This window comes from Prunus avium, chromosome 7 (genome assembly GCF_965620075.1).
Source record: "Prunus avium chromosome 7, drPruAviu1.hap1.1, whole genome shotgun sequence".
NCBI lineage: Eukaryota > Viridiplantae > Streptophyta > Magnoliopsida > Rosales > Rosaceae > Prunus > Prunus avium.
This window is the reverse complement of record NC_142290.1, coordinates 25,495,577-25,521,205: the sequence shown is the minus strand read 5'-3', so window position 1 is coordinate 25,521,205 and position 25,629 is coordinate 25,495,577. Positions and strand designations below refer to the sequence as shown.

At 36.8% G+C, this 25,629-nt stretch overlaps 4 protein-coding genes across 5 annotated transcripts; all 4 read left to right on the top strand.

Annotated features, from left to right (window-relative positions):
* Nucleotides 1-1,234: 1,234 nt before the first annotated feature.
* LOC110771471 (olee1-like protein) lies at nt 1,235-2,504 on the top strand. Its single transcript, XM_088256008.1, has 2 exons — nt 1,235-1,424; nt 1,822-2,504. Exons 1-2 carry the CDS (start codon nt 1,259-1,261, stop codon nt 2,274-2,276), a joined length of 621 nt encoding a protein of 206 aa, XP_088112134.1. The 5' UTR covers nt 1,235-1,258; the 3' UTR covers nt 2,277-2,504.
* A 221-nt stretch (nt 2,505-2,725) lies between these two features.
* LOC110771507 (uncharacterized) lies at nt 2,726-4,279 on the top strand. Its single transcript, XM_021975815.2, has 4 exons — nt 2,726-3,131; nt 3,234-3,289; nt 3,402-3,463; nt 3,572-4,279. The coding sequence occupies exons 1-4, from the start codon at nt 2,987-2,989 to the stop codon at nt 4,014-4,016; spliced, it is 708 nt and encodes a 235-aa protein (XP_021831507.1). The 5' UTR covers nt 2,726-2,986; the 3' UTR covers nt 4,017-4,279.
* Nucleotides 4,280-7,271: 2,992 nt separating this feature from the next.
* On the top strand, nt 7,272-15,192 carry LOC110771496 (exostosin family protein). Of its 2 annotated transcripts, none has more exons than XM_021975805.2 (16): nt 7,272-7,425; nt 7,533-7,574; nt 8,031-8,487; nt 8,824-8,917; nt 9,808-9,994; nt 10,086-10,344; nt 11,444-11,659; nt 11,744-11,830; nt 11,908-12,042; nt 12,162-12,275; nt 12,399-12,646; nt 12,783-12,863; nt 13,137-13,368; nt 13,566-13,664; nt 13,776-13,961; nt 14,514-15,192. In XM_021975805.2, exons 3-16 carry the CDS (start codon nt 8,128-8,130, stop codon nt 14,610-14,612), a joined length of 2,397 nt encoding a protein of 798 aa, XP_021831497.1. In that variant the 5' UTR covers nt 7,272-7,425; nt 7,533-7,574; nt 8,031-8,127; the 3' UTR covers nt 14,613-15,192. The 2 variants fall into 2 exon arrangements, with proteins under 2 accessions (XP_021831497.1, XP_021831498.1); XM_021975806.2 differs by having other exon boundaries at nt 7,533-7,653.
* A 7,112-nt stretch (nt 15,193-22,304) lies between these two features.
* LOC110771494 (peroxisomal acyl-coenzyme A oxidase 1) lies at nt 22,305-24,754 on the top strand. The gene has a single exon (XM_021975801.2). The coding sequence runs from the start codon at nt 22,564-22,566 to the stop codon at nt 24,610-24,612; it is 2,049 nt and encodes a 682-aa protein (XP_021831493.1). The 5' UTR covers nt 22,305-22,563; the 3' UTR covers nt 24,613-24,754.
* The last annotated feature ends 875 nt before the right edge of the window (nt 24,755-25,629 follow it).

Below are 25,629 nucleotides of genomic sequence, written 5' to 3'. Positions count from 1 at the left end.
GATTTGTTGTAAGAGAAATCATATGTCAATGAAACTAGTTTGGCGTTTGGTAAACTTTATATTAAAAGTGATTTTGATACAAAAATCAATTTAAGAGTGTTTGGTAAATATTTGTGTAAAACAACTGTGAGCTGTGTATAATGACTAAAAAGGATATGATGTTGAAATAATTTTTATATAAATGTTTGGTATTATATATATATAAAAAAAAGTCTCACTTCTTTTTTTTGGCCAAAACATTGTCACTGTCAAGTATGCAAATTTTTTATTAAATATTTATGTTGAGAGACACCCTGAAAAAAAAAAAAAAAAAGTACAATACTTCCCTCCTTACCTTCTACTATGGCTCAACCATAAAGTGACATGTGTCATCTTTTTTTTTTTTTAATGTAAAAAAAAAAACTTCTTTTTCACTTTTATTGAACCCCTAGCTTTTTACCAAAAAAAGAAAAAAAAATCCCCATTAATTTTTTTTTTTCACTTTGATTTTTCTCAACCATTTAAAAAATAATAATTTTCCTTCCTCAGTCAAAATTTTAAGTATTTGTGGCCCTTTCCAGCTCTAACTTTAATAATCCCTCTACAAAGCTTTAATTTAATAATCCCTCTACAACCAAAGTTGCCATTGACAACATTTGTAGACATAGTTTCTTCATGGAGGTTCTTTCAATACGTCATCATGTTACCAAGTGGGAAAATAAAAACAATGGGAATTTTTTTTATTTTTTTTATTTTATGTTTTGGTAAAAAGCTGGTGTTCCTCAAACGGGTACTTAAGATGTCTCAGTTCTTCCCCAAACCAGAAGCATTCATCAGCTCCTCCGTGAATCCTAACTAACATGTCATTTGGGCAGTCCTAAATGGCAGACATTATTATTGGCCAAATCTAATCTAATTAGAAACCATGTTGAATATTTGAAGATAGAAAAACAAAATGAATTCACAAAATTTAGGTTTTCCATGATTTCTCGGCAAAAACAAACGCAACCAAAGCATTTGCGTTGCAAAAGGCATAATTTGGATGGCCAGAGCTATCTATTGGTGAAAATCAACCTAGTATTCACCAAATACCAATAGTTTTATTTTGCAAATACAAGACACTATATAGAGGACCAGAAGAGCGGGTCAAAATAATTGTATTAACCACAAGAACCCCATAATGTAGGTCCTCTAATATTCCCTTATAAAAGAGTGCCCTCTCTCCTCTGAATTGATCTCCAGCAAAGAAAGAACTCAATAACCAGGAAATTAATCAACAATGGAAAAGTATTCTAGTACCATTGCCCTTGCCTCTGCCCTTTGCTTCTCGGCCCTCCTCGGTTTTGCTTGCTGTGAAAACCCAGATTCAATCTATGTGCTTGGCCTGGTTTACTGTGACAACTGCCATGTCGGTTTTCCTACCACGTCTAGTAAGGTGATCGAAGGTAAGGATAATGCATGCATATGCGTGCATGTTAATTTATTAACATTTTGTTAGTAAATCACTTATTAGAACCCCGAAGAGAATGTGCATCAGATTGCATTCTCATGTTTCGTAAGCGTAAGCATTACATATGTATTATATCCAAATAGGAGACATGTATAGAGTGTTTTTCCTTAAGCAAGGGCAGATTCATATATTTTTAAGGGGCAGGCTAGGCAATATATATATTTTTCTTCATTTAAGGAGTTGCTGGGGTGCAGTGGACTATGTTTTTTTTCTCTTCATTCTCATCCTTTTGAAACGAGCATGAGACTTGCATACTCATTCCGCAAATCAAACGGGCTTTGGGACGATAAATCTCATGCACGTACGTACGTACACACACATATGCATTTCAGGCGCAGAGGTACACCTGGAATGCAGCGACAAGAAAGGTGGAGCACCAACATACAGGGCATGGAAGAAGACTAATTCTGAAGGAATGTACGAATTCGAAGTGAGCAAGAAAGTAAATGTGAACAGCTACTGTGAAATCATTGCTTTCGAGAGCAACCTTGATGACTGCAGAAACATTGTCCACGACGACTCTAGCCAGGAGCTGAAGCTAAAATTCACCAAGCCTAGCCCGAATGATAAACGGGTCGTCGCCTTCAGGAACAAGCGCTTTGCCGCCCCGATTTCCTTTCAACCCGATCAGCCTCTTCAAAACTGCGCTGAGCACCACAACGAAGAAGAACATGACAAGGAGGAGGAGGGTGCTCCGCAGCACAAACATGAAGAAGAACATAATGAGGAGGGGGATGCTCCTCAGCACCAACATGAAGATGAACATGAACATGAGGAGGCCCATTAATATTATCAATTCACATAAATTGGAACCCTTTTTTCTTTTGTTTCATTTATGGGTTTTGTATTTTGTTTTTGTTTTTTTTGAATTATTTTACCGACAAGAAGATTAGAATATAGGCGCTCATATTTTAAAATTCTATTTGGCTATGAGGATTTTAGTGGAGATTTTGGTGTGTTACCTAATATTTCATCGGTGTCTAATGTTGTGGATTTTATGTTCCTACTTAGGATTCAGATCATGTGCTGATCTTTTTGTGTATCTTTTACCTATGTCTAAAAACTACGTCGTTTCAACTGCCTCACGACTGATTTCAATGGGCCAGGCCAACCCATCCCACAATTGAGAAGGCTGATTGTGGATCAATTGAAGCAAAGGTCCGTGAGGAAATAATAAATTAATAATTAAAGGAAAAAAAGAAAGGCCAGAAGTCGTAGCTCCCAACGGTCGAAATTTTAAAATTCCTACCCACTGTTTTCAGGCGTTACAATTCCCTGTAGCTCCTTCTTAAACCCCACCGCTGCAAAACCAACCTCTGTCTCATTCTGTCAAATTTTCAATATTCCATTCACAATCTCCGCCGAATTTCTCAGAATCCGAGCAAATCTGCCTCAGTTTTCTCTTTCATTCTCCTCACAAACCCAATTCAATTCTTGCTTTGCATAATCCAATTTCTAACTCTGTTTATTTATTCATAAATTTTTCGCAGGTTCCTTATGGACCCAGAAAACATTGATTGGGGCAGCATAGAATCTGTGTTCGTCGAAGATGAGACGTACGAGAACTTCGAAGCGCCTAAATGGGTCGACCTCTCCAGCCCAGATGCGCTCATTGGCGATGAAGCCTGGTTCTGCAGTCCTGGTAGGACCCACTTTTTCATAACTCCATTTTATCTGTTTACAGAATATTCATTTTTTTGGGGTCAAAACTCTGCTTTGTTTATATTCACTTTGTGACTTGCAGATTGCAACCATCCGAAGGCGGCTGAGGATTTCCTCAAATCAGCACGTAATCGGAAGGTGGTAATTGTTTTTCTGATATCACAACAGATAAAGTTTTTTAATTGTTTTTATTATAATAATCAACTTCTGCAAAGTTTGCTGAATGATCCTTTTTTTTTTCTTGTTCCAGGTGAAGCTTCTAAGATCTTTATCCATTTCTGAAATCCTTCCTTTTAGGGAAAGGAATCGGAGGTACAATTACGAAATCCTTTATATGTCTGTTTGGTTTCAAAGAAAGTTTTGGAAAATAAATGAGCTTGATGAGCAAATTCTTGTAAATATCTGTATCTTTCTTATCAGAGATGTGAAGGTAAAAGGGGTAGAAATCAAACCACCTTTAGCTGCAGCAGAGTTTCCCAAGACGAAGACCGAAAATTCGAATTCTTTATGCAATGTGTATGAAGAGAGTGAGAACAAGAATCCCAACTTCCCACCTCCGCTTCCACTTTCGAAAACCAAAACAACGAAGGCTCCAATGAATCCAAGCAATGTGAAGAAGAAAGCAGTGGATGAATCATCTCATGGTTCATCAAATTTTGGTAGGAAACCGCAGCTAAAGAGTACTTTCTCCGCCAGTAATTTACTTGGCGGGCGAGCAATGTTGAATCAAATCACGGAATTTTGTGCGGAATTGAAGAAATTGGCGAGACGGGGTTCGAGAAAAGGTGGATCATCAGAGAGAGTTGGTTTGAAGGAGAGGGTTAGAGAGAGGATCCCTCTGATTGTTAGAGAAGGGAAGGTCTAAGAAATGGAACAGAGTAAACAGAAGGGAAGCCTAAGCAATGGAACAGGGGAAAATAGAGGAAGCTAGAGAAGGCCAAGTCTAACAAATTATTACACTATAGTTATCATCTAATTCAAGATGTAAATTGAAATTGCATTTGGAGTGCAGACATATGATTTTTTTTAATTTTTATTATCGCTATGATAACAGGATATGAAGGTTACAGAATTATTTTTTCCAGCCAAGAAAAAAAAAAAGAGTTTATGAGGTGCTTGTTTATCGTATCCCCCTTTTTCAATATCGTTTGTATAGTCAACGGGATCTAATCTAATAGAAACGGGTATTGACTTGCAGACTAGTGGTCTCAAGTTCAAACTCCAATGGCACCGTGTTGTGTGTGTGTGTGTGAGAATCTCATGGGAAAAGTCTTGAATGGGTTTAGTGCAGTGTGATAGTGTATTAGGGTGTAACAGGGGTATTTTTGGTAGTTAAAAATGGTATATTTAGTTAATTTTATATTTTGAATTAAATATTATAGTGTACTGATATTTTAGGGTGTACTCTGTTAATTTTAAGATTTGTAACAATTTTTTGTAGTTAAATAGGGTATACTTAGTTAATTTTACATTTTGAATTAAATATTATGGTAACTGAGATTTTAGGGTGTACTCAGTTAATTTTAGGATTTGTTTAACAACACCCTTTAGACTATTGCTTGTACTAAAAAAATATCGCTTATATAAAACCCAAAATATATACTGCAAAAAACAGTGTACGTTATTATGACTTGTGAGGCATTGGATACGAACACAATGGGCACAAGTGACAGTGTAAAGAACCAAAACAATGTACACAAGTGACTGGTCTCCAGCCACGGAACAAGGAAATTCTCGTGATAAAAGTGTAAGCATGGCAAAAAACATAACTTGCACACATGGATGGTCCGAGCCAGGTCGAGTTCCAATATGCTTAAGCTTGGCTCGAACAATGATTTGGTGCATGCTTAAGGGTTTAGGTGCAAAGGATCCAACCCAAGTCAAAAATCATGGATCCACAGTGGCGGAGTCCATTGTGATAAGATGTTGTGCCCCCATTCTCATAAATTCATTTGAAGTTTTTATTTAAAACTTGAAAAAATATCGTTTTCAGCTATTGGTCCCAATATATAGACACTAGCTCTGCCACAAGGCTTGTACTCTCAAGAATAATAATGAACGGAAACTTTGGAGGTAGTCATTGATTTGCAATAAAGAATGTAGCGGAATATGTCAAAAGATGTGATCGAAATGTATATATCTTTTTTAGCCAAATTCATAAATAAAATAGATCAGAAATTGCGAAATTGCATTGATGGTTGCTTTTTTTTATTTTGGTCAACATGATGGCTGGTTTGCATGTTGTTGCAGATGAACATGGACTTCGTCACCCAAAAAATAAAGTATGTACTTCTTCTGCTTCAGATCTCATTGGCTCAATAGTCAACAGAGACAAAACCATGAAAATTTATTATTTGTTATATTCCCAGTTTGGAGGCAATGACCTACACCTAAAGAGTTTGAAGTGACATGTGAACTAGAATATCAAGGAGATATTTAGTCATGTCCCCATTCTTAGCATTAAAACTATAAATAAACTCTACACAATTTAATTTCTATAAACAAGCCCAAAAAATACCCAAAAAATGATAGCTGGCCATATTGAATTTAATTTTGATTATTAAATTACTTTGATGCCCTATTTAGTGTTTTGGGCTTTTTAATGAGGTTTGTGGGTTGGATTAGTTTTAAGAAATCAATGGTAGTTTTGTAATTTAAAAGAAGTTAAAAGCTTTTTGTTATGTTGTAAATAAGCTTTGGATGTGTTTCTAAAGTTCATTTTATATAGGGTGTTTTTTTTATAATATGAGCTCCTATATTGGGTATAATAGTGAATCTCCTAATATCAAATCCAAACACCCACTGATTTTGATGTCCTAATTGTTTTTTTTGTGTGTGTAAATTTCAACAGTTTATTTCATGAAAAAAAAAAAGAGGTAATCTATACTTATAAGTAATGGGAATAAGAAAAATATAATAATTTCCATTCTTGACTTTGGTGTGTTTACTTACACATAAAGAATCATTCAATGCACTAATCCCATCTTAAAATCCTCAATTAAATATTCGAAAAATCAAGAATTAGAACAATTAGGAAGGGTTAATTCTTAATTGATCTGATTCCTATTCTTGGTTTATTTTGTTCTCATTCCTCTTGTTCCTATTACTTTGAAGTTAACATGCCAGAGTGGTGGTCATCAAACTCCAAGGACTCATCTAGGTTATGGCTTCAAACTTTGTTGGTTTGGAAATTATTGATATACATTGAAGTCTCATCAACTATCAATTACCTTGATATGAGTTTTGGTTGCATGCGTATGTAAGGATATAAATGCCCTTTCCATGAAATGCCAATCCCTATCTATGCTATGAAGATTTTAAAAGGGTGTCACTAGAGCAAATAGCCATTGCCAAACTTGAAAAGTTTAAAGAGAGGGTTTTAAATAAGATTTGTTAAGAAGTTGACCTAATTTAGACTAATAAATTCATAACACGATCACATTAAATTTTGGGGCCAAATTTCTTGGTGCCACCGCCACCAAAGAATACACTCATTGCCAATAGGGTCTAATCGAGTGAAAAGGGCCTTGACCTGTATATTAGAGGTCTCAAATTCGAATTCGCATAACATCTGATTGTGTGAGTGTGAGAAACTCCCTTCCTTTGTGGGTCCTTTGTGGCTCATGGATGTTGTTTATGACGATTGGCCTAAGTCCAATGTTCTTATTTAAGTTTTAGTTGTAATTTGGCGTGTGTAGTACTCTTTTTCCTTCCATGAAGTTTTATCCCATTGAGTTTTCTTAAGGGAAATTTTAATGAGGTCACTCTTCTCCATGCCGGACCTATTATTCTTGATGATTGATTAATGAATTCCCTTTTTATCTCAAAAAAATAAAAAAAATAAAATTCCAGCGACACCCTTGCCCGTTTTGGCCTTTTCCCTTTTATAAAGTTTTTTATTTTGGTCGGTGCCCTTTTCTAAAGCTTGTAAGTTGTTACTGAACAAAAGATAAAAGACAGACAGAAACGAGTACATTGACAGAAATGTCCATTTTGAACCCAACGGTTTCACTTACGACATGAAAATGAAAAGGGCAATTACAGTCAATTTAACTGAATTGTGCCAAATCGTTCTGTTGCGTTGGGTTCAACCTTTGCAGGCAGAACCTTGGCGGCTTTTGTATTGTCCAAATCAGACCGAGCCCCCCTTATTTCTCTCTCTCTCTACATTATATATATAATTATGTCCGAATCACAAAAATTATTGCTTCAATTTTTATATTCTGGGTTTCGCTGGAATCTCAGAAGAGAAGAACAAGTTGTTGGTCAATTGGGTCTGTTCTCTCTCTCTTTTAAATCTCAACCTTCCATCGAATTATTCTTCTGAGTTCTATCTTTTTGTTTTGCCTTTTAATCCTCTGTTTCATGCTCCATGGTTCAGGTTCTGTTTCTGTAACATTTGCCATTCTGGATCTGAGAAGAGGTCAGTCAATGCTCTATGATTGCTACAACTCACTCGTATTCACTTGCACCCACTTTTATAGCTTCTTGTATTAACTGAGGTATATTATTTTGTGGAAACAGAAAAAGGTTGGTTAATTTAATTTTGAGCTAATATGATTTTGGTCCTTGCATTTTTTGGGGCTGATATTGAGATTTACAACAGCCCATTTGAACCTCAAAATTTTCTCTGAATCATTTGTTTACAAACTTTTGGTGGGTTTGTTATTTATGTGGAGGAGTTTGGAATGGTTTATTGCTGCTTTCTTTGAAGTTCCTTGTTCAATGCCATCTGCCTAGAATTTCTTGTTAAAATTTGGGTTGACGCCATTGATTTAAAAGGTTCAGTTGTCAAGATTTTTTTGGCCAAATAGTGATGATAGAATTTGAAAGAATGGTGTTTGATAATGTTTCTTTTGTGTATCTGTGTTTGTCATAGGGATGAGTTTCAGTTAGTTCATTTAAGGTGCTTGTGAAGGGGTTGGGGGTCAAGAAGATGGAGACATAGTTGTGGGTTTGTCTCAGTAGAGTCTTCTATGATAATGCTTTCTATTCAGAAGTGGAAATGTTCATGGTCTCAGATAGCAACGATTGCTTCTATTGTGGCATTGGCCTCTATAATATTGGGTTCGATAGTTCATCTGTTCTGGTTTCCGTTGGTTCCTTCTTTCAATTACTTCAGTCAAGCTCAGAACTCTTGTGTCCCAATTAATGGATCAGCTGAAGCAGTTATTGATAATGTTAAGGGAAATTTTAAACCACCTATTGACCTAGATCGACAGTTTCCATCTGACTTGCACAAGGCAGTTGTTTTCCGTGGTGCACCATGGAAGGCTGAGATTGGCCGGTGGCTTTCTGGTTGTGATCCAATTTCTGATGAAGTCAACATCAATGAGGTAATAAGAACAATGCTATACATGCATAACATTTCCTTTTCATTCTACATGAGTGAAGATTTCAGTGAGAAATGCCAAGGGAGTTGAATCATGTTCACAAGAACTAAAAATAACTAGAAACATAGGGATCAACACCAGCATAATATACATGTTTGTAAATGGAGAGGGGAAAGAGGGGGGTTGGGGTGTGTTGCACAAGTCATTAAATTGATCAGCAAGCAAATGGATTTTCCTTTGTTAATTAGTCCCCTCAGAAATTAAAGGCTTGTGCCTTGATGTTAGTATCAACTTTATTGGAAGAGTATTTATCTGTATATAACTAATTGTTATTGGCAGGTAATAGGTGGCAGTGGCTGCAAAAATGACTGCAGTGGTGAAGGCGTCTGTAATCGTGAATTGGGACAATGTCGGTGCTTTCATGGATACAGTGGTCAGTATAATTTCTATTTTCTCTCATTTAATTTAATCTAATAGAAAATTGTGAATAAGTAGTTGAAAAGAGAAGTCGGCTTGATGTTCAATTTCATCATCTCTTGAATAAGAATTATGATTCCGTTGACAGTAAGCTTTTTATTCCATGATATGATGTTTATACTGATTGAAGAATATATGAGAAGATTATTGCTCTAGAATTCTGTTATGAACTTTTGTGAATAGCAGACTAATTTTTCGCTACTTGTCAATGTTTCAATCCTCTTATTATTCAAATATAAGAACCACACAACCAGACTAAGATGTAATCATATGGCATTATCTCTTTAATTAAATCTTTATGCTGAGACTGAGAGTTTATGAAGAACAGATCTAGATTAAAGAAATACTAGATCTTAAAGACAAATATTTGGTTAAATATTGCTTAGTGAAATGGCATAGTTTTAATTTTTGACATTCATCGTTCTTTGATATGAAAACACTCATTAAACTAGGTAGGAAAATAAAAAAAAACTTTTAAAATGAGGCATGTGTGGCATGCAGAGGTCAATCTTTTAAAGAAATCCTATGAAGAATACTCACACAGATCTCCTCTAGAGCCAAATTTGGGCGTATTTCAGTCATGTTTTAATCTATTATCATTGTTGGTCAATGGTTGTGTGGTCACTGTTTCTTTTGTTTGGCTCTAATTGTTGTCCCTTACTGCATCACTACTAATGGAAACTTTGTCATTTCATCACTTCCATAGAGTTCTTACATTCTTGTAGCTCCCTAATCTCTCCCATTGTTTCTAAATGAACACTCTGTTCCGATATTGCGGAAAAACCAGAAAGTTTGCTATTGTATATGAGTCATATTCTATAAATATAATATGTTCTAATTGTGCAGGGGAAGGATGCTCTGAGAGACTGCAGCTGGAATGCAACTACCCAGGATCACCAGACCAACCATATGGGAGATGGGTTGTCTCCATTTGCTCTGCGCATTGTGACACAACAAGAGCAATGTGCTTCTGTGGGGAAGGCACAAAATACCCAAATCGACCTGTGGCAGAGGCATGTGGCTTTCAAGTGCAGTAAGTTTATCAGATCCTAACTAGGCTTCCATCAGTATAAATAAGTCAGGAAATATTTTACATGCCACAAATCCCTGCACATTTGTTTCAGGTTACCCTCTGAACCTGGTGCACCTAAACTGACTGATTGGGCGAAAGCTGACCTGGATAATGTTTTCACAACAAATGGTAGCAAACCAGGATGGTGTAATGTGGATCCTGCTGAAGTGTATGCTCACAAGGTGCAATTCAAAGAGGAATGTGATTGCAAATATGATTGTTTCTGGGGGCGGTTCTGTGAAGTGCCTGTGCTATGCACTTGTATTAATCAATGCTCGGGGCATGGGAATTGCCGTGGTGGATTTTGTCAGGTAACAATTGGTTGCTTTTGCCTGGATGCTCAATGTTGTTTGTTTGAACAAATGAGAAGTTAATCATGCTAATAAATCAAACTCAGCAAGTTTTTTCCAGGAACGATGTTGAACATATTAAAAGTTAATTAATCTTTGGAGACACTTAGGACTGATGTGAATGAGTATATAAAAGTGTACTAGGAACAACACAGGCTAACATTTCCGCTTCGGGTATATCAAATTTAATTGGAGATTAAGAATAAAAGGGTTTGGCTGATAATTTCACACAATCTCAAGGTTAAAAATTGTGCACAGAGCTATTCCCTTTAACACATTCATTCATTCTTTAGTGTAGAACTCTTTAAGCTAGATCATAAGTATCAGTCATTATCAACTTCATAAGTCATGTGCTTTTATGGTCTTATGCTAGTTTTCTAGTCACACGCCTCAAATAAGAGGATACTATATTTCAGTAAGCCTGTCCTACTATGAAAGATTGACTTGGTAGAAAAATACTGTTTTATTTGTCAAACATCCTCCTCCGAGTATCCTTGGAGAGTTATTTTTTCTTCGAGCAGGAATTTTTTGCTCACAACATGTTGAAAGTTGTATGAACATCTACCCTAGTCTCTATAGTTTGCTTATCAACTTTTCTTTGGCAACTCTTTGGATATTTTGTTCCTTTGTTTTTGGTGAATCATTAAAAGTTTGGATATGCATAAATAAATACAAGTAAGCATTAACATGCACCCTTAACATGCATTTTTTTCCTGATCAATTAGGACAGAACTAAAAGATAATCCTAGGTGTCAAATGCTCCATAAGAGGAGAAATACTCAAAATTTAACTTTTGCATGCAAATCCACAATTAACCATGTTCGGTGATAAATTTTGTTCTAAGTTGTGTGATGTAAGTTACTCAGGCACTAAAACTAGAAACCAGTTGGAAGTATTTTGGTGACAATAATTTCCCAATCTTGCTCTGTTTCCTTGCGAGTTCCTTATAGTTCATCAATAGATATGTACTATCATACTATGTCATAAGAATACCCTGTGGTTTTTTTTTCTGTTTCCTCTTTTGTCAATATCTCCTGCCTTAACTGAGTGCACTTTCCAGTGTGACAATGGCTGGTATGGAATAGATTGCAGCATTCCCTCTGTTGCATCATCAGTTAGAGAGTGGCCTCAATGGCTTCGGCCTGCTCAGGTTGATGTTCCTGATAGTTCACATCTCCCAGGGAAAGTTGTCAACCTCAATGCTGTTGTGAAAAAGAAAAGGCCCCTTATATATGTTTATGATTTGCCTCCAGATTTCAACAGCCTACTTCTTGAGGTCAGGATTAGCTTGACTTACGATTACTTAATTTATGCCAAAAGCAAGTTTCTTATTTTTTTTCTTCTCAATTTCTTGTTGTAGGGGCGTCACTTTAGGTTAGAGTGTGTAAACCGAATCTATGATGGCAAAAATTCAACACTGTGGACAGATCAACTGTATGGTGCCCAGGTATTGTACTTAAACCGAAACTGGAGTAAAATCGAAGATTCTTAGGAATATTCATCTGTCTTGTTGCTTGTTTGCAGGTTGCACTTTATGAAAGTATCTTGGCTAGTCCGTATCGTACATTAAATGGTGAAGAAGCAGATTTCTTCTTCGTTCCTGTTCTTGATTCATGCATTATAACTCGTGCCGATGATGCCCCTCATTTGAGTATGCAGGTATGCTTTATGTAATTGTTAAAATGCGTATGAAATTGCAATTTCACATCTGGGTTTGCCAAGTCAATGTTCTCTGGTTTGGCTTTTGCTTACTGATGTGCTTATTATTAAACTTTTAGGAGCACAAGGGCTTGAGGAGCTCTCTCACTCTGGAATATTATAGGAAGGCTTATGATCACATTGTTGAACAGTATCCCTTCTGGAACCGCTCATCTGGAAGAGACCATATTTGGGTATGATGTAAATGGGAAAATTACATAAGGCCAGTGTGGAGTGAAAGTGTGTTTGTCTTTTCCTAGTTAGAGCATTTTATTAAGTGTGCATGCTAATGTTGTCACCTCTGTATCTGAAGGCAGTTTTTTTCATGGGATGAAGGTGCTTGCTATGCTCCCAAGGAGATATGGAATAGCATGATGTTGGTTCACTGGGGAAACACAAACTCAAAACATATGCATTCAACAACAGCCTATTGGGCTGACAACTGGGATACCATTCCTTCTGATAAAAGGGGTAACCATCCCTGCTTTGACCCTGATAAAGATCTTGTACTTCCTTCCTGGAAAAGTCCTGATGTCAACTCCTTAAGCTCAAAACTTTGGGCTAGGTACACATCTGATGGAAATCATACTCTCGTTTCCTTGGTTTCTTTCTTCTTCTTTTTCGTCTCCTTTTCTATGCTTTTGTTGCTCTAGTCAACCATGACCATTAATCCATGGAAAGATTCAATACTTTATTTTCAGATCCCATGACACACGGAAAACGCTCTTCTACTTCAATGGAAATCTGGGACCAGCTTACCCAAAAGGAAGACCAGAAGCTTCGTAAGTTAAACAAGAGCTTTTTAGAAATATTGTCTTAGGGTGGGTCGATTCAAATTCTTTTGTGGACAACCCCTAAAGACTGAACCTTACCAACGGTTATTTCCATTCCTTCCCATTTCTATGTGCGACATTTGGAGAACATTTATGAGGTTTGGGTTGTCTGGAAAGTAGTTGTCTATGGAGTTTGGAAATGTTCAATTTCCTGCGTCACTACTGATAGTATATTGCACAACTTACTGATGATCTGATAAAAAAATTGGGGTATTTATGTAGCTATAGCATGGGCATCAGACAGAAGCTGGCAGAAGAATTTGGTTCAAGCCCTAACAAGGAAGGGAAACTTGGAAAACAACATGCAGAAGATGTGATTGTTACCCCGCTACGGTCTGAAAACTATCATGGGGATTTAGCCAGTTCTATCTTCTGCGGGGTATTTCCTGGTGATGGTTGGAGTGGTCGTATGGAAGACAGTATTTTACAAGGGTGCATTCCTGTTGTCATTCAGGTAGTTAGTTGTCTACATTTGTTTATTGCTGTTTGCTGTTTTTATTAGAGCCTTGGAAAATTTGGTTAGCTTATCACTTACTTCAAGATGCTTGTAAGTTAGTGACTGTTTGCATCGTGTCATACTATGAGATTGCATGCTTCCAAACCGTGATAACCTATATTAATCTTTCTTCTATTTTGTTCCCTCATATTTAGGATGGAATTTTCCTGCCATATGAAAATGTGCTCAACTATGATAGTTTTGCTGTTCGGATACGTGAAGACGAAATTCCAGATTTGATAAATATTCTTCGGGTAAATCTTTTTTACTTTTTATGTTTTAAGTTTTGATTGATACAATGAAGCTTCTGATTGCAAGTTTGGCAGCATTAAGCTGACTGATTATTGGATTTTTAAATCCTGTAGGCATTTAATGAGACAGAAATAAAGTTCAGGCTAGCAAATGTGCAGAAAATTTGGCAGAGGTTTTTGTATCGTGATTCTATTATGCTCGAAGCTGAGAGGCAAAAAACTGATTTTGGCCATATGGAAGATTGGGCAGCTCAGTTCTCACAATTGATTGAAGATGATGTTGTTGCAACATTTGTACAGGTGAGTATCTTCCTACTCTATGTTGAAAGATGTTAGTTGATTTGACCATTTGAATTTCATTAAACTGGAGCTTTGCTCTAAACTGTAACTATAATACCAGCTAATCTCAAAAGTTAAATGTATAGGTCAACCATGAAGTGGTAATCGTTTGTTTGGTTGAAAAATACATTTACATTATGAGAGACCAAAAAAAAAAAAAAAAACAAGTTGTAATTAATCTTAGGGCATGTAGGAGGTTAATGGGATTAGGTTTTGATTGCCTGTGTAAACCTAGGGAATGAATAAACAAGAAATAAAATATTTTGGCAAAAATATTTTCAAGGAAAATTGAAGCTTTAGGTACATATGCCATACATACACATGCAGTAGAGGATATCTGATTTTTTCTTTAGTCATTTATTAAAATTTACACAACTACTTAAGTTATGAAATCAATACTTAAACTTTTCAAGATTGGAGTCAAGCACCAGTCTAAATCTGCTCCTGTACATATGGTTATGTGTGTCTCCTTAGAATATGAACTCGCTGACCACGTCCACTCACCTTAATCAGGTTTTGCATTACAAGTTGCATAACGACCCTTGGAGGCAACATGTTCATGTTAAAAAGGAGTTCGGGTTACCTCGAGAATGTTTGTTTAAAGGCAACTGAGGAAATGTGCTTACTGCTAAACTAATTTTAACACCTTAAGGGCTCACTAGGTTACAGGAAGCAAGCATGGCAAGTTGGCATTCAAACGAGAACCTCACCACATGGCAGCATCCAGTTAGATAGGACTTGAAAGCCAGCCAGCCAGGTCTTCTCACTTCTACTCCTCTTCTAGCCAATTTTGGACCCAAATCTGTGAAATTTGGGTATACGTCTTTTGTCCAAATGGAATTACCTTAATTTATCTTTTTTATATTTTGTTTACTGTGAATGGTAACTTGTAACTGAAGTATTAGGCAGATGCTAGTCTGTGATGCATGTGGGCCCTACTGTGGGGCCCATATTCATCTCGGTTGGAAGTCATCTGTGCAAGCACGAAGGACTGTCATAAACGTCTGGTCCAATTACGCGGAGACGAAGATAGATATTCTTTCTGTTTTCTTAGTTATCTTACATGCTAAGATTTACATGTGAGATTCATATTTGCCTTTTGTTTAAGGCCATAGTGGAGGACTTGGTTCAAACTTGTTGTAACTTTTGTTCAATTTGCTTATAAATTATAATAAAGCTCCATTAACAACCATCGGATACCGACGGTAGTGGAATTATGTGAATGATTGTAGTTATGAATTTGTGGGTAGTGGAATTATGTGAATGATTATAGTTATGAATTTGTGATGTGATGAAAGGTATCAAAGAAGCCTGTCATCGTTTTGTCTCATATTTCCCACCCTTTTTCCCTTTTCCCCTTTTCTTTGAGATTGCAAATTTGCTATCAAAGCACCATTACAATACCTATTACATAGGCCAAGAGATTATGTTCAGAATGGGTAGAACTTGCTCCCTAAAAACCAGCTTGTAAAGGAAAGGTGCCCATGAGCTCTTAAACCACTATATGATATGCTATTTTTTCCAATGTGGGATCTTGAGTCCTAACATTCTACTACGAAGAGATCGTGTTAAAGTGTGAAATAACTCAAACTAGCCAGCACAAACATGAGGAAAAAGTGTTTGATTTTGGGTACCAATTTACAATAGGTTTTTGTAGAAATGTCACATGAACTTATACCTTAGTTTCAATTTGTCACCTTAAAGAAAAATTTAAGAGAAATGTCACCTTAATTTTTAAAAATCCATGATTTGTCATATGACTTTAACACATCCATTTAAAGGGTATTTTAGTCTTTCCATTTTCAAGGGTATTTTAAAAATGGAAAAATTATTATAATTTTTTTTTTTAATTTCTTTTAAACAATTAAAATTGAAAAAAAAATCTCACCTTCCCCCATCCCCTTATGCACCACCGGCGTCTCCAACCAACCCCATCCACCTTGAAATCCATTCCCCCTTCAATCTTCACAACCTCTTCCTCCTCTATCTACCATGAAACACCTACCCTCCACACACAAATTCACTCAGCTCACCCAAACCAAGTCCACCTTTTTCTTCTTCTTTTTTCTTTTTGGTATTTTTCCATTTGCATATTGAAATTTTTTCCATTTCCATGCTCAATGAACACCATAAAAAAATTTATACATGCTCACAGAGAGAGAGAGAGAGAGAGAGAGAGAGAGAGAGAGAATAGGGGGAGGGGGGGTCCTGTGCGATGTGTGTTTGGGGGTGGGGGAGAAAAGGAGAGAGGTCTCTTTTTTCTCCTTTTTTTATAAATGGAAAGTCAAAATACCCTTAAAATAGATGGAAAATTGGATGATGTTAAAATCAGATCACAAATCATGGATTTAAAAAAATTAAAATGACATTTCTCTTAAATTTTTCTTTAAGGTGATAAATTGAAACTGAGGTATAAGTTCAGGTGACATTTGTTTGAGCAAAATTCTCATGAGAGAATATTCATAAGAGATCCTTCACCCTTCTAGCTTACTTCTCTCTCTTCTTCCTCGATCCCTGCAAAATAGACTAAGTAAATAGACCACACCTGATGCCTAAGTCAGTTAGATGTTCTTGAGAAAGATACGAAAATAATAGAGAAGGTCAGAGTTTTCTCTATGGTACAAGAGAACCGAGTGGCTGGAGCCGTGTGAGTTCTCTCTCCCTCACGCCACTCTTGGCTTTCTCTCCTTCCATATGGGAAGTATTCTCTCCCTTCAATAGAGAGATTAGATCAATTAAAGATTTAATGAAAACCAAATCCCTAATTTATGGTATTATTTCTATTTTAAGTCTAAATAATTGGCCAATTAAATGGAGCACAATTGTTGACCTAAGGAATATTCCTATCAAGGGTGGGCGCGATCTGGTCCGGTCTAGTTTTCACCTCACACCATAATCGAAATTGGTACTATTTAACCGGTGTGGTTTGGTCCAATTTTGGTGAAAAAAATTTATGAAACCGATCGGTCCGATTTAAATCGGTCCTAGTGCGGTTTCTGGTTTTTTCAATTTCAGACTGGATATTATTTTATTTATTTTTTTTACAAATTCTGACTAAAATTTTATTTTTTGGGGTTAAAAATTCACAAATGATCCAATTTCATGCAAAGAGAGATGATTGGGCCTAGAAAAGAAAGGTGTTTTGAAGTCGGGTTTGGGAAAATATTAGTTATAAGATTAGAAATTTAGCATTGGACTTAAATATTTTTAAAAAAATAATAAAAATACACAGTTGGTCCGGTCCAATTTGATCCGATCTGATTTTGTAAGGTGTGAAACTGCACTGGAACTAGTTTGAACCAATTCGGTCCGATTTGTTAACTTTTTAGTCAATACAATTTTTTCCATCTGGTGCAGCTTGGTGTTCCGATTTTCCAGTTTTGATGCCCACCCCTAATTCCTATTGTCCATGTTGTTTGTGCAAATTTCTGCACGAGGAATATTCGAGTGTAGATTCTTTGCCCTTCAAGCTTCCTTCTCTCCCTTCCTTGATTCTTGTGAAATAAACATGAGTAAATAGACCACACCCGGGGGATGTTGGCCAAATGCCCTTCGATGGCAAAGTTAGTTCGATTGAATTTTGATAAAGATATGACAATAGCTAAAGTGGATGAAGGTCTTCTCTCACGAGGAAAGCCGTGTGTGAGGGTGGCTAGAGCTGTGAAGGAGAGAGAGCCAAGAGTGGCATGAGAGAAAGAGAGCTTTGGCTAGGGTTTTAGAATTACCTTGAATGCTTGGTTTAGTCATGTATTTTTAGGCTCCTTATGTGCTAGGGTTTTGCAAAGAATATTTTTCTATCTGGAAGGAAAATATTCTTTTCCTTAAATGGAGAGATTGAGTCAATTATGGATTTCAATTAGGATCAAATCCCTAATTGATAATAATTATCCCAATTTTAACCTAAATAATTCTCAAATAAATGAGCTAGATTATTGACCTAGGAGATATTTGCTCCCACACACGTAGCACCTCATGATTGGTTGCCGACAAATTTGTACAAACATTCCTTTTAACCTATTACCTTGTGCGTGTCAATAATTTATGCTAAACTATGTTGATTTTTATTTTTTGGACGGGTCCGTTGATATTTTGTAATATGGACAGTGTACCAATCCAATCACTTCTAGCTTTATCTCTCTTTCATGTGCTGCCTCTTTTTCTAGGAATAGTACATATTAACTTCAAGGCTTGGAATGTTTACAGATATGTGCACCTAACTTAATTAATATCAACCAACTCTAATTGATTTTTTTTATTTTCTATTTAGTACAAGTGACAGTTTAAATTACCAGAAAAATTTATTTGTAGTTTAGATTATCGCTTGTATTTAAAAATAAAATAAAAAAACTCTTTATGAGTTACGTTTGGTTTTCGATGAATTACATTTTGCATAATTACTACTGGTTTACGTGTCTATTTGAACATCTTGTACAATCGTTAAAATGACATTCAGAAATCTTGATTTGAGTTCTTTTCCAACCTTGTGGAATTCTCACGCTGATATGAAAGATAAAAGTAGACAATGATACGAGGTGGACATATCATTTGACAATTAAAGTTGTGGTGGTCATAGGCATCTATGATATTTCCTTATCCTAGTACTAGGATGTCATTTACCTTGAGCACATGTGTGGTGGGTAGTGCGCACCTATGATGTTATGATACCTAGGTAAAGATACTAAAGAAAGAGTGGACGTTAACCTCACCGTCTAAGATCTTTATGCATTACCCACATGTTTAATTTGAGGATCTTTGCTCGCTATAAAAAAAATTGGCAACAGTCACCATTATTTGGTGATATTTGGTGACTGTTGTGGGGGTGACTAAAGGCTCTAGTCACAAAAAAACAAAAACAAAAAGCAAAAAATGTGACTAAAAGCCTTTTTAGTCACCAAAAAGTCAAAAAATATGACTAATGCCTTTTGTCATAGCCACAAATGTCACCAAATAATGGTGACTGATCGGTTCATAATTGTATATCATTTTGTACCCTTCTAGCTTATGATTTGGTTATGTTTTTGAGTTAAACTTGTGCTTTTAATCCTTTTTGTGTTTATCTTTCAGTTCATTGAGCTTTAGGTAATAATGATGGCTTTAGAGAGCATAATTCATGCAATTCAAGCATGTTAAGGCCTAATTTGGATGAATGGATGAAGAGCTTAAAGACAAACTCATTTTGGCTACAGCCCCTTGCCAGTCCAGTTCCGTAGGTCATATTGCAAGCTTTGTTTCAACAACCTACATAGCTCGAATGAGGCCACATTCTTCATGACAGTTGTTCCAATTGGTGTGTACTATAACATATCCAAAATTCAGCCCCATTGGATAAATCTGGAGTCCGTTACCTAGCAAACACAGAACCATGCTCAGGATGGATCTTATCAGCGCGGAAAATGAGTTAGCAATTTGTTTTGGCCTTAACTTCCTCCTCCGACCTTGGATTGGCCCAAATGATATATGGCTGGAAAGAAGACATTCTGAACTTCAAGTTTGAGTGCTTAAAGTCCTAATTTGATTAAGAGAAGCCCAAGTTGTAAGCCCTTGAAGTTGCTGGTCATGCTGACCTCAGCATGTGCTGGTTGGATGCTTGGTCATGGTGAGCTAGGTATGAGCTATCATTTCTGGTTGGAAGCTTGGTCATGGTGACATGAAGATGAGCTAGGGCTGCTGGTGGGATCTATTGGTGAAGTGCATCAACCAATTCAAGATTTTCTAATACAAGTGCATCAACCAATTTAGATTTTCTAATACAAGTGCATCAACCATTTCAGATTTTATAAAACAAGTGTTGTATGCATTAGCCATATTGAATTCAGATTTTCACTTCCCCTAGGCCTATAAATAGGGAGGTTCTCTAAGCTTGTAAACACACCCCAAGGGGGGGGAGCTCTCAAACACTTCTCTAGAGCTCCCTTCCCTTCTCTCCCTCAAATTCTCTTAGTTTCTCTTTCTAGTTTTCAATTGTTATAATGAGATCTTTGTGCTGAAATTCTCCTTAAGTCTTTCCAAGTTCTACTTTAATTTTCATTGTTATGTAAATTCTTTTCTTTAGTTTCAAGTTTGATTAGTTTCCAAGTTTCAATTATGGTTTTTGTTCCTATTCATTATGCTTATAAGTTAATATGCTAGTTTGAATGATTGATCACCATTTAGGCTTGCATGTTAGCTATCTTGGTTTGAATTAAGAGTATACACCATGCTTTAATTCGAATTGAACTATGAATAGGAAGAGTATGTATGGACATTCGACAACAGGGATTAGATACATGCTTGGTTGTTTAAATTGTTCTTCTATGCTTAATGGGTTCCTAATGCTTAATTTTAGGTTAGACAACAAATGATCAAATTAGGGAATTAGGAACACAAGGTTATGACCACACACCATGGCTTAATCATACTTTAGCTAGAATCAATCCATTAATCTAATTGAACTTGGGAACTTATCTGCTTGAGTTAGTTATTTCTTTCTTCCTTGTTTTATTTATTTCCTTTCTTTTTCATTTCTGTTTTGTGTAGGGAAACTGAATTGGATCATTCAATCACCAATCCTCGTGGGATCGACCTCGCACTTACATACGCTATACTACCGAACGGCTCGTGCACTTGCGAGTATCACAAGTTGAGGATGCAACTGAATCCATTTTGGTGCAGCTGTATCTACGCAACAGTGACTGTTGCCATTTTTTTACTAGTGCTCTTCAGAATTTGTTCTTGTGTGGTAGTCCGTCGTCTTTTACAATTAATTGCTTGGAGAATCAGAAATTATGGAGACTAAATTAACAACCCAATATATATTTTATGATTTCTCTCAAGATCGAGAAATTATGGGAGTTAATAAAATACCCAATGGATTAATTGAACGAAAACCCCCATGGCCATGGCTTCTCTGAGAGCCAAAGAAAAAAAAACTCGCAGAATGTTGGGCGGTGAGTAGGAACAGAGCTGCAGTGTTCGGTGCAATCTTGACCATACGTAAGGCCCCGTTTGGTTCACGGAACGGATTTGATGGGAAATCATTTCTTATGTCATTTCCCAAGGGATGATAAATGGTGAGAGCTGTTTGACGCATTATGTTAATGCCAATATTAACCAATGTTAGTTCCACCCTTCCCTTAGTAGTTGTTGTCCAGGTGTCATAATATCATAGGTGTGTACTACCATATGGTAGTCAATATCAACTTTTTGAAAACTCAGGCCCTGTTTGATATTCTACTAAAAAATTATGATTCTTTTTAGAAATATGAGTTTTCAAATAGTGATGTTAAGATCTAAAAACTTGTTTGGTATTGAACTCCAAACTATTTGTAAGATCTAAAAAAAATAGGAATTAAAATCAGAAATCCTAGATTCCCAAATTGAAATTAACAAAAGAAAAGGAAAATCTATGAGCTTTCAATAAAAATCCTAGAAACCTACATGAAAAAAGATTGATCAATATTGGGTTGGGTAGTGGACGAAGGAGACCTTGATGGCCTTGACGGAGCTACAAAAGACAACCTTGACGGAGTTGCGAACCACGGCGTGGACCCAGAACTACCAACCAAAGAGAGAGAGGGAGAGAGAGACTATAAAATCTCACTTTTTTTGTTTTCAAAGGGTGTTTTTGAGTTTGTTTCGGGTTTGGATTTTTAAAAATAGACCTATCAAATATCATGCAATTTTCCCAAAAATAGTATTGCATATAAGAGAAACATTAGGCACCGTGTGGATGGTCTAGCATATATATGAACTATTGTCAAATATATATGATCATAAATTATTAGTGCTTCACCATCGTAAGATATAACAACAACATTCAATTACTTAACAATTATCAATCAAGATGGACATAGTAAATTGATATAATGAAGTTGGTGGAAACAATACCAATGCTCATAATGATATTCACCTTCTTCAAATTATCCAGCTCATAAACACATATACGCTAATATTCAAAGTCTGAATGGAATAAATATTATTCAAACTACTGGTCATAAGTTCCGTATACATTTTTATTATTATTATTATTTTTGTATATGAATTAAATTTGGCAAAACTATCTTTGAATACATGCGTAATGCATATGTAATTAATTAATAACTACACTGAAGACCAAAATACATAATTGCTGACACATATCTACCAAACGGGGCCCTCATCTTTTTGAAAAGACTTATAGGGCCTTAGGCACCACAAGCTGCATGTTCTTGAGTTAACATGTGTAGCATGCTTGTACTTCAAATTTTTGAACCTTATATCAGAAAACTTGAGCAGCATTGTCACAATTATTGAGAAGAAAGGGGGAGTTGTTGGGGTCCCTGGTCCCCCAAGTGATTTTTGTTTTTGTTTTTGGTGTGTCCTTTCTAGAAAAGAAAGTCCAAGCTCATTATCAAAAGCCCCCACTAGGTACGTTTCCCATTAGTGTTTGTTCTCCAACACTGATTACCCTGGCTACTTCCTCCCCTCCAAGTTCATGTGAATGAATGCACTGCTCTCTGTTCCAATTTGAATCCATTTGATAAGAGAGAGAGAGTAGAGTTTCCCATAGTGTTTGCTCTCTTCATTTGCAAGGTTTTGTGTGAAAATGGATGGTTCGGATCATTTGGTGCATGAGAGGAGCAAGGCACAGTTTGATGTGGAGAAGATGAAGATCGTCTGGGCGGGTTCTCACTACGCCTTTCAAGTCTCCAATCGAATTGCTCGCCTTGTGGCTGGTGATCCGGCCTTTAGAAAGGAGAATAGAGCTGTTCTAAGTAGGAAGGACTTGTTTAAGAACACTCTGAGAAAAGCAGCTCATGCCTGGAAAAGGATCACTGAGCTTGGACTCTCTGAAGAAGAGGCCTCATGGTTAAGGTTTTATGTTGATGAACTATCTTATGCTTACGTTCACTGGGGAATGTTTGTGCCTGCTATTAAAGGCTCAGGTACTGAGGAGCAGCAAAACAAGTGGTTGCCTTTGGCAACTAATATGCAAATTATTGGTACATATGCGCAGACTGAACTTGGGCATGGCTCGAATGTTCGAGGGCTTGAGACCACCGCAAATTTTGATCCTAAGACTGATGAGTTCATCATCCACAGTCCTACGCTGACCTCAAGCAAATGGTGGCCTGGTGGACTGGGAAAGATTGCAACACATGCTGTTGTCTATGCCAGGCTTATTACTGATGGGCAAGACCATGGTGTGCATGGTTTCATTGTCCAACTACGGAGCTTGGATGATCACTTGCCTCTTCCAGGCATAACAGTTGGTGATATCGGGATGAAATTTGGAAGTGGAGCTTTCAATTCCATGGACAATGGTTTTGTAAGATTTGATCATGTCCACATACCAAGGAGTCAAATGCTGATGAGGGTGTCACAGGTTACAAGAGAAGGTAAATATGTACACTCCAATGTTCCCAGGCAGCTAGTTTATGGAGCTATGGTTTATGTGAGACAAATAATTGTAGTTGATGCTTCCATTGCCTTATCAAGAGCAGTATGTATAGCTGCTAGATATAGCGCTGTTCGTCGACAATTTGGTTCACAGAATCATGAGATCAGTGCAACTGGTGTTGAGACACATGAGATCAGTGGAACTGGTGTTGAGACACAGGTGATTGATTACAAGACTCAGCAAAGTAGACTTTTTCCTTTGTTGGCTTCTGCCTATGCTTTCAGATTTATTGGTGAGTGGTTGAAATGGCTATATACTGATTTGACACAAAAACTGGAAGCAAATGATTTCTCCACATTGCCTGAGGCTCATGCCTGCACTGCTGGCTTGAAGTCCTTGACCACTTCTGCAGCTGCTGATGGCATCGAAGAATGCCGAAAACTATGCGGTGGGCATGGCTACCTATCAAGCAGTGGCCTTCCCGAGTTATACGCTGTTTTTGCCCCTGCATGTACATATGAAGGAGACAACATTGTTCTGCTTTTACAGGTTGCAAGGTTCCTCATGAAGACTATTTCCAAACTGCCCTCTGGTCGAAATTACAAGCTTTCTGGAACAACAGCTTACATGGGTCATATGGAACATTATTTGATCAAATATAGCTGCAATGTTCAAAAAGCTGAGGATTGGTTAAAACCCAATACAATACTTGAGGCATTTGAAGCAAGGGCTATTAGAATGTGTTTTTCTTGTGCTCAAAACCTCACCAAGTTTGCAGATCAATCAGAGGGATTTTCGGAACTCTCAACTGATTTAGTTGAGGCTGCAATTGGTCATTGCCAACTAATTGTTGTTTCCAAGTTCATTGAGAAATTGCAGCAGAACATTGAAGGAAATGGAGTGAAACAACAGCTGGAGACCCTCTGCTACATATATGCTTTGCATCTGATTCATAAAAATTCAGGCGATTTTCTCTCCACGGGTAGCTTAAACCCCAAGCAAGCTTCACTTGCCAATGATCAGCTTAGATCTCTGTATGCCAAGGTGCGTCCAAATGTAATTGCCCTTGTTGATGCATTTAATTACAGTGACCACTTCCTTGGCTCAGTTCTTGGGTGCTATGATGGGAATGTTTATCCAAAGCTCTATGAAGAGGCATGTAAGGACCCTCTCAATGACTCAGTTGTGGCTGATGGCTATAGTGAATACATCCAGCCTCTGCTGAACCAGCAACTCCTAAATGCAAGGCTGTGAATTAAGATGGACAATGGAGACAAACCCCACTAGCCTTCTGTTTTTCCTTTCCTTTTTCTCCTCTCATCTCAAGTGTGTGTTTTTTTTATTATTATTTATTTTAATAGCTTTTGGCAATAATTAACTTGTTTTTTCATCTCCACAGCAACTTGCTTTTTGTTATAAGGTGGAGTCTAAGATAAGATACATAACAGAAAGACTAGATGGGATTGCAGATCAATCTCAAGTATTCTAGGAGGTTTTCGTTTATCTTCATGGTAATATCCTAGATGGGATTTGCACACTCTTTTAGGGGTTGCATGTGAAGTCTTGAATAGCACAGGGGATGATGACCACAAAAAAAAAAAAAAAAGAAACATCAGGGGCTCTTCATTGCTATTGCATCAAGATACTAACTAATGTGGCAAATAATTTGAAACTTTATTTTGATAGGAATAAAACCCCAAATTGACAATAGGCGATCCATGGTTTGCAACCCATGCCCCATATAACACACACAAAATCTTCATAGAAAACAGTTTTTTTTTTTTCTCCTCCCCAAGTTAGGATGGGGGAAGGAGGTTTTCTTACACACGGCCAAAAGTGTAATGAGAGTTTGAGCGTAAGACCACTGATTTACAAATCAATACCTTTTTTCACTGGATTAGACCCGTTGGCCGCATAAAATTTCTTTTATTATATGCAACAGTCTTTTATGGTGATGTGATGACGATCTTTTCCCAATATATCTTTATGCACAATCTCCAACATACTTCCATGTCTAATACCAATATTGACCACATAAACCAAACCTTAATTACTTGATAATAATTGTCTAAAATCAAAACTAAACACAACATGCATAAATGAAAACATGTGAGAAAACACAACGAGCCTTAGGAAGCAACCGGAGTAGCCCAAAAAAGAAGAAGAAAAGAAAAGGCCCTTGTAGAATAGTGGATATATAAATATTGAATTGACCATTCCCAAAAGGGGGACTTGAGACGGATAGATCATATAGTAAAGGAAAGGAGCGGA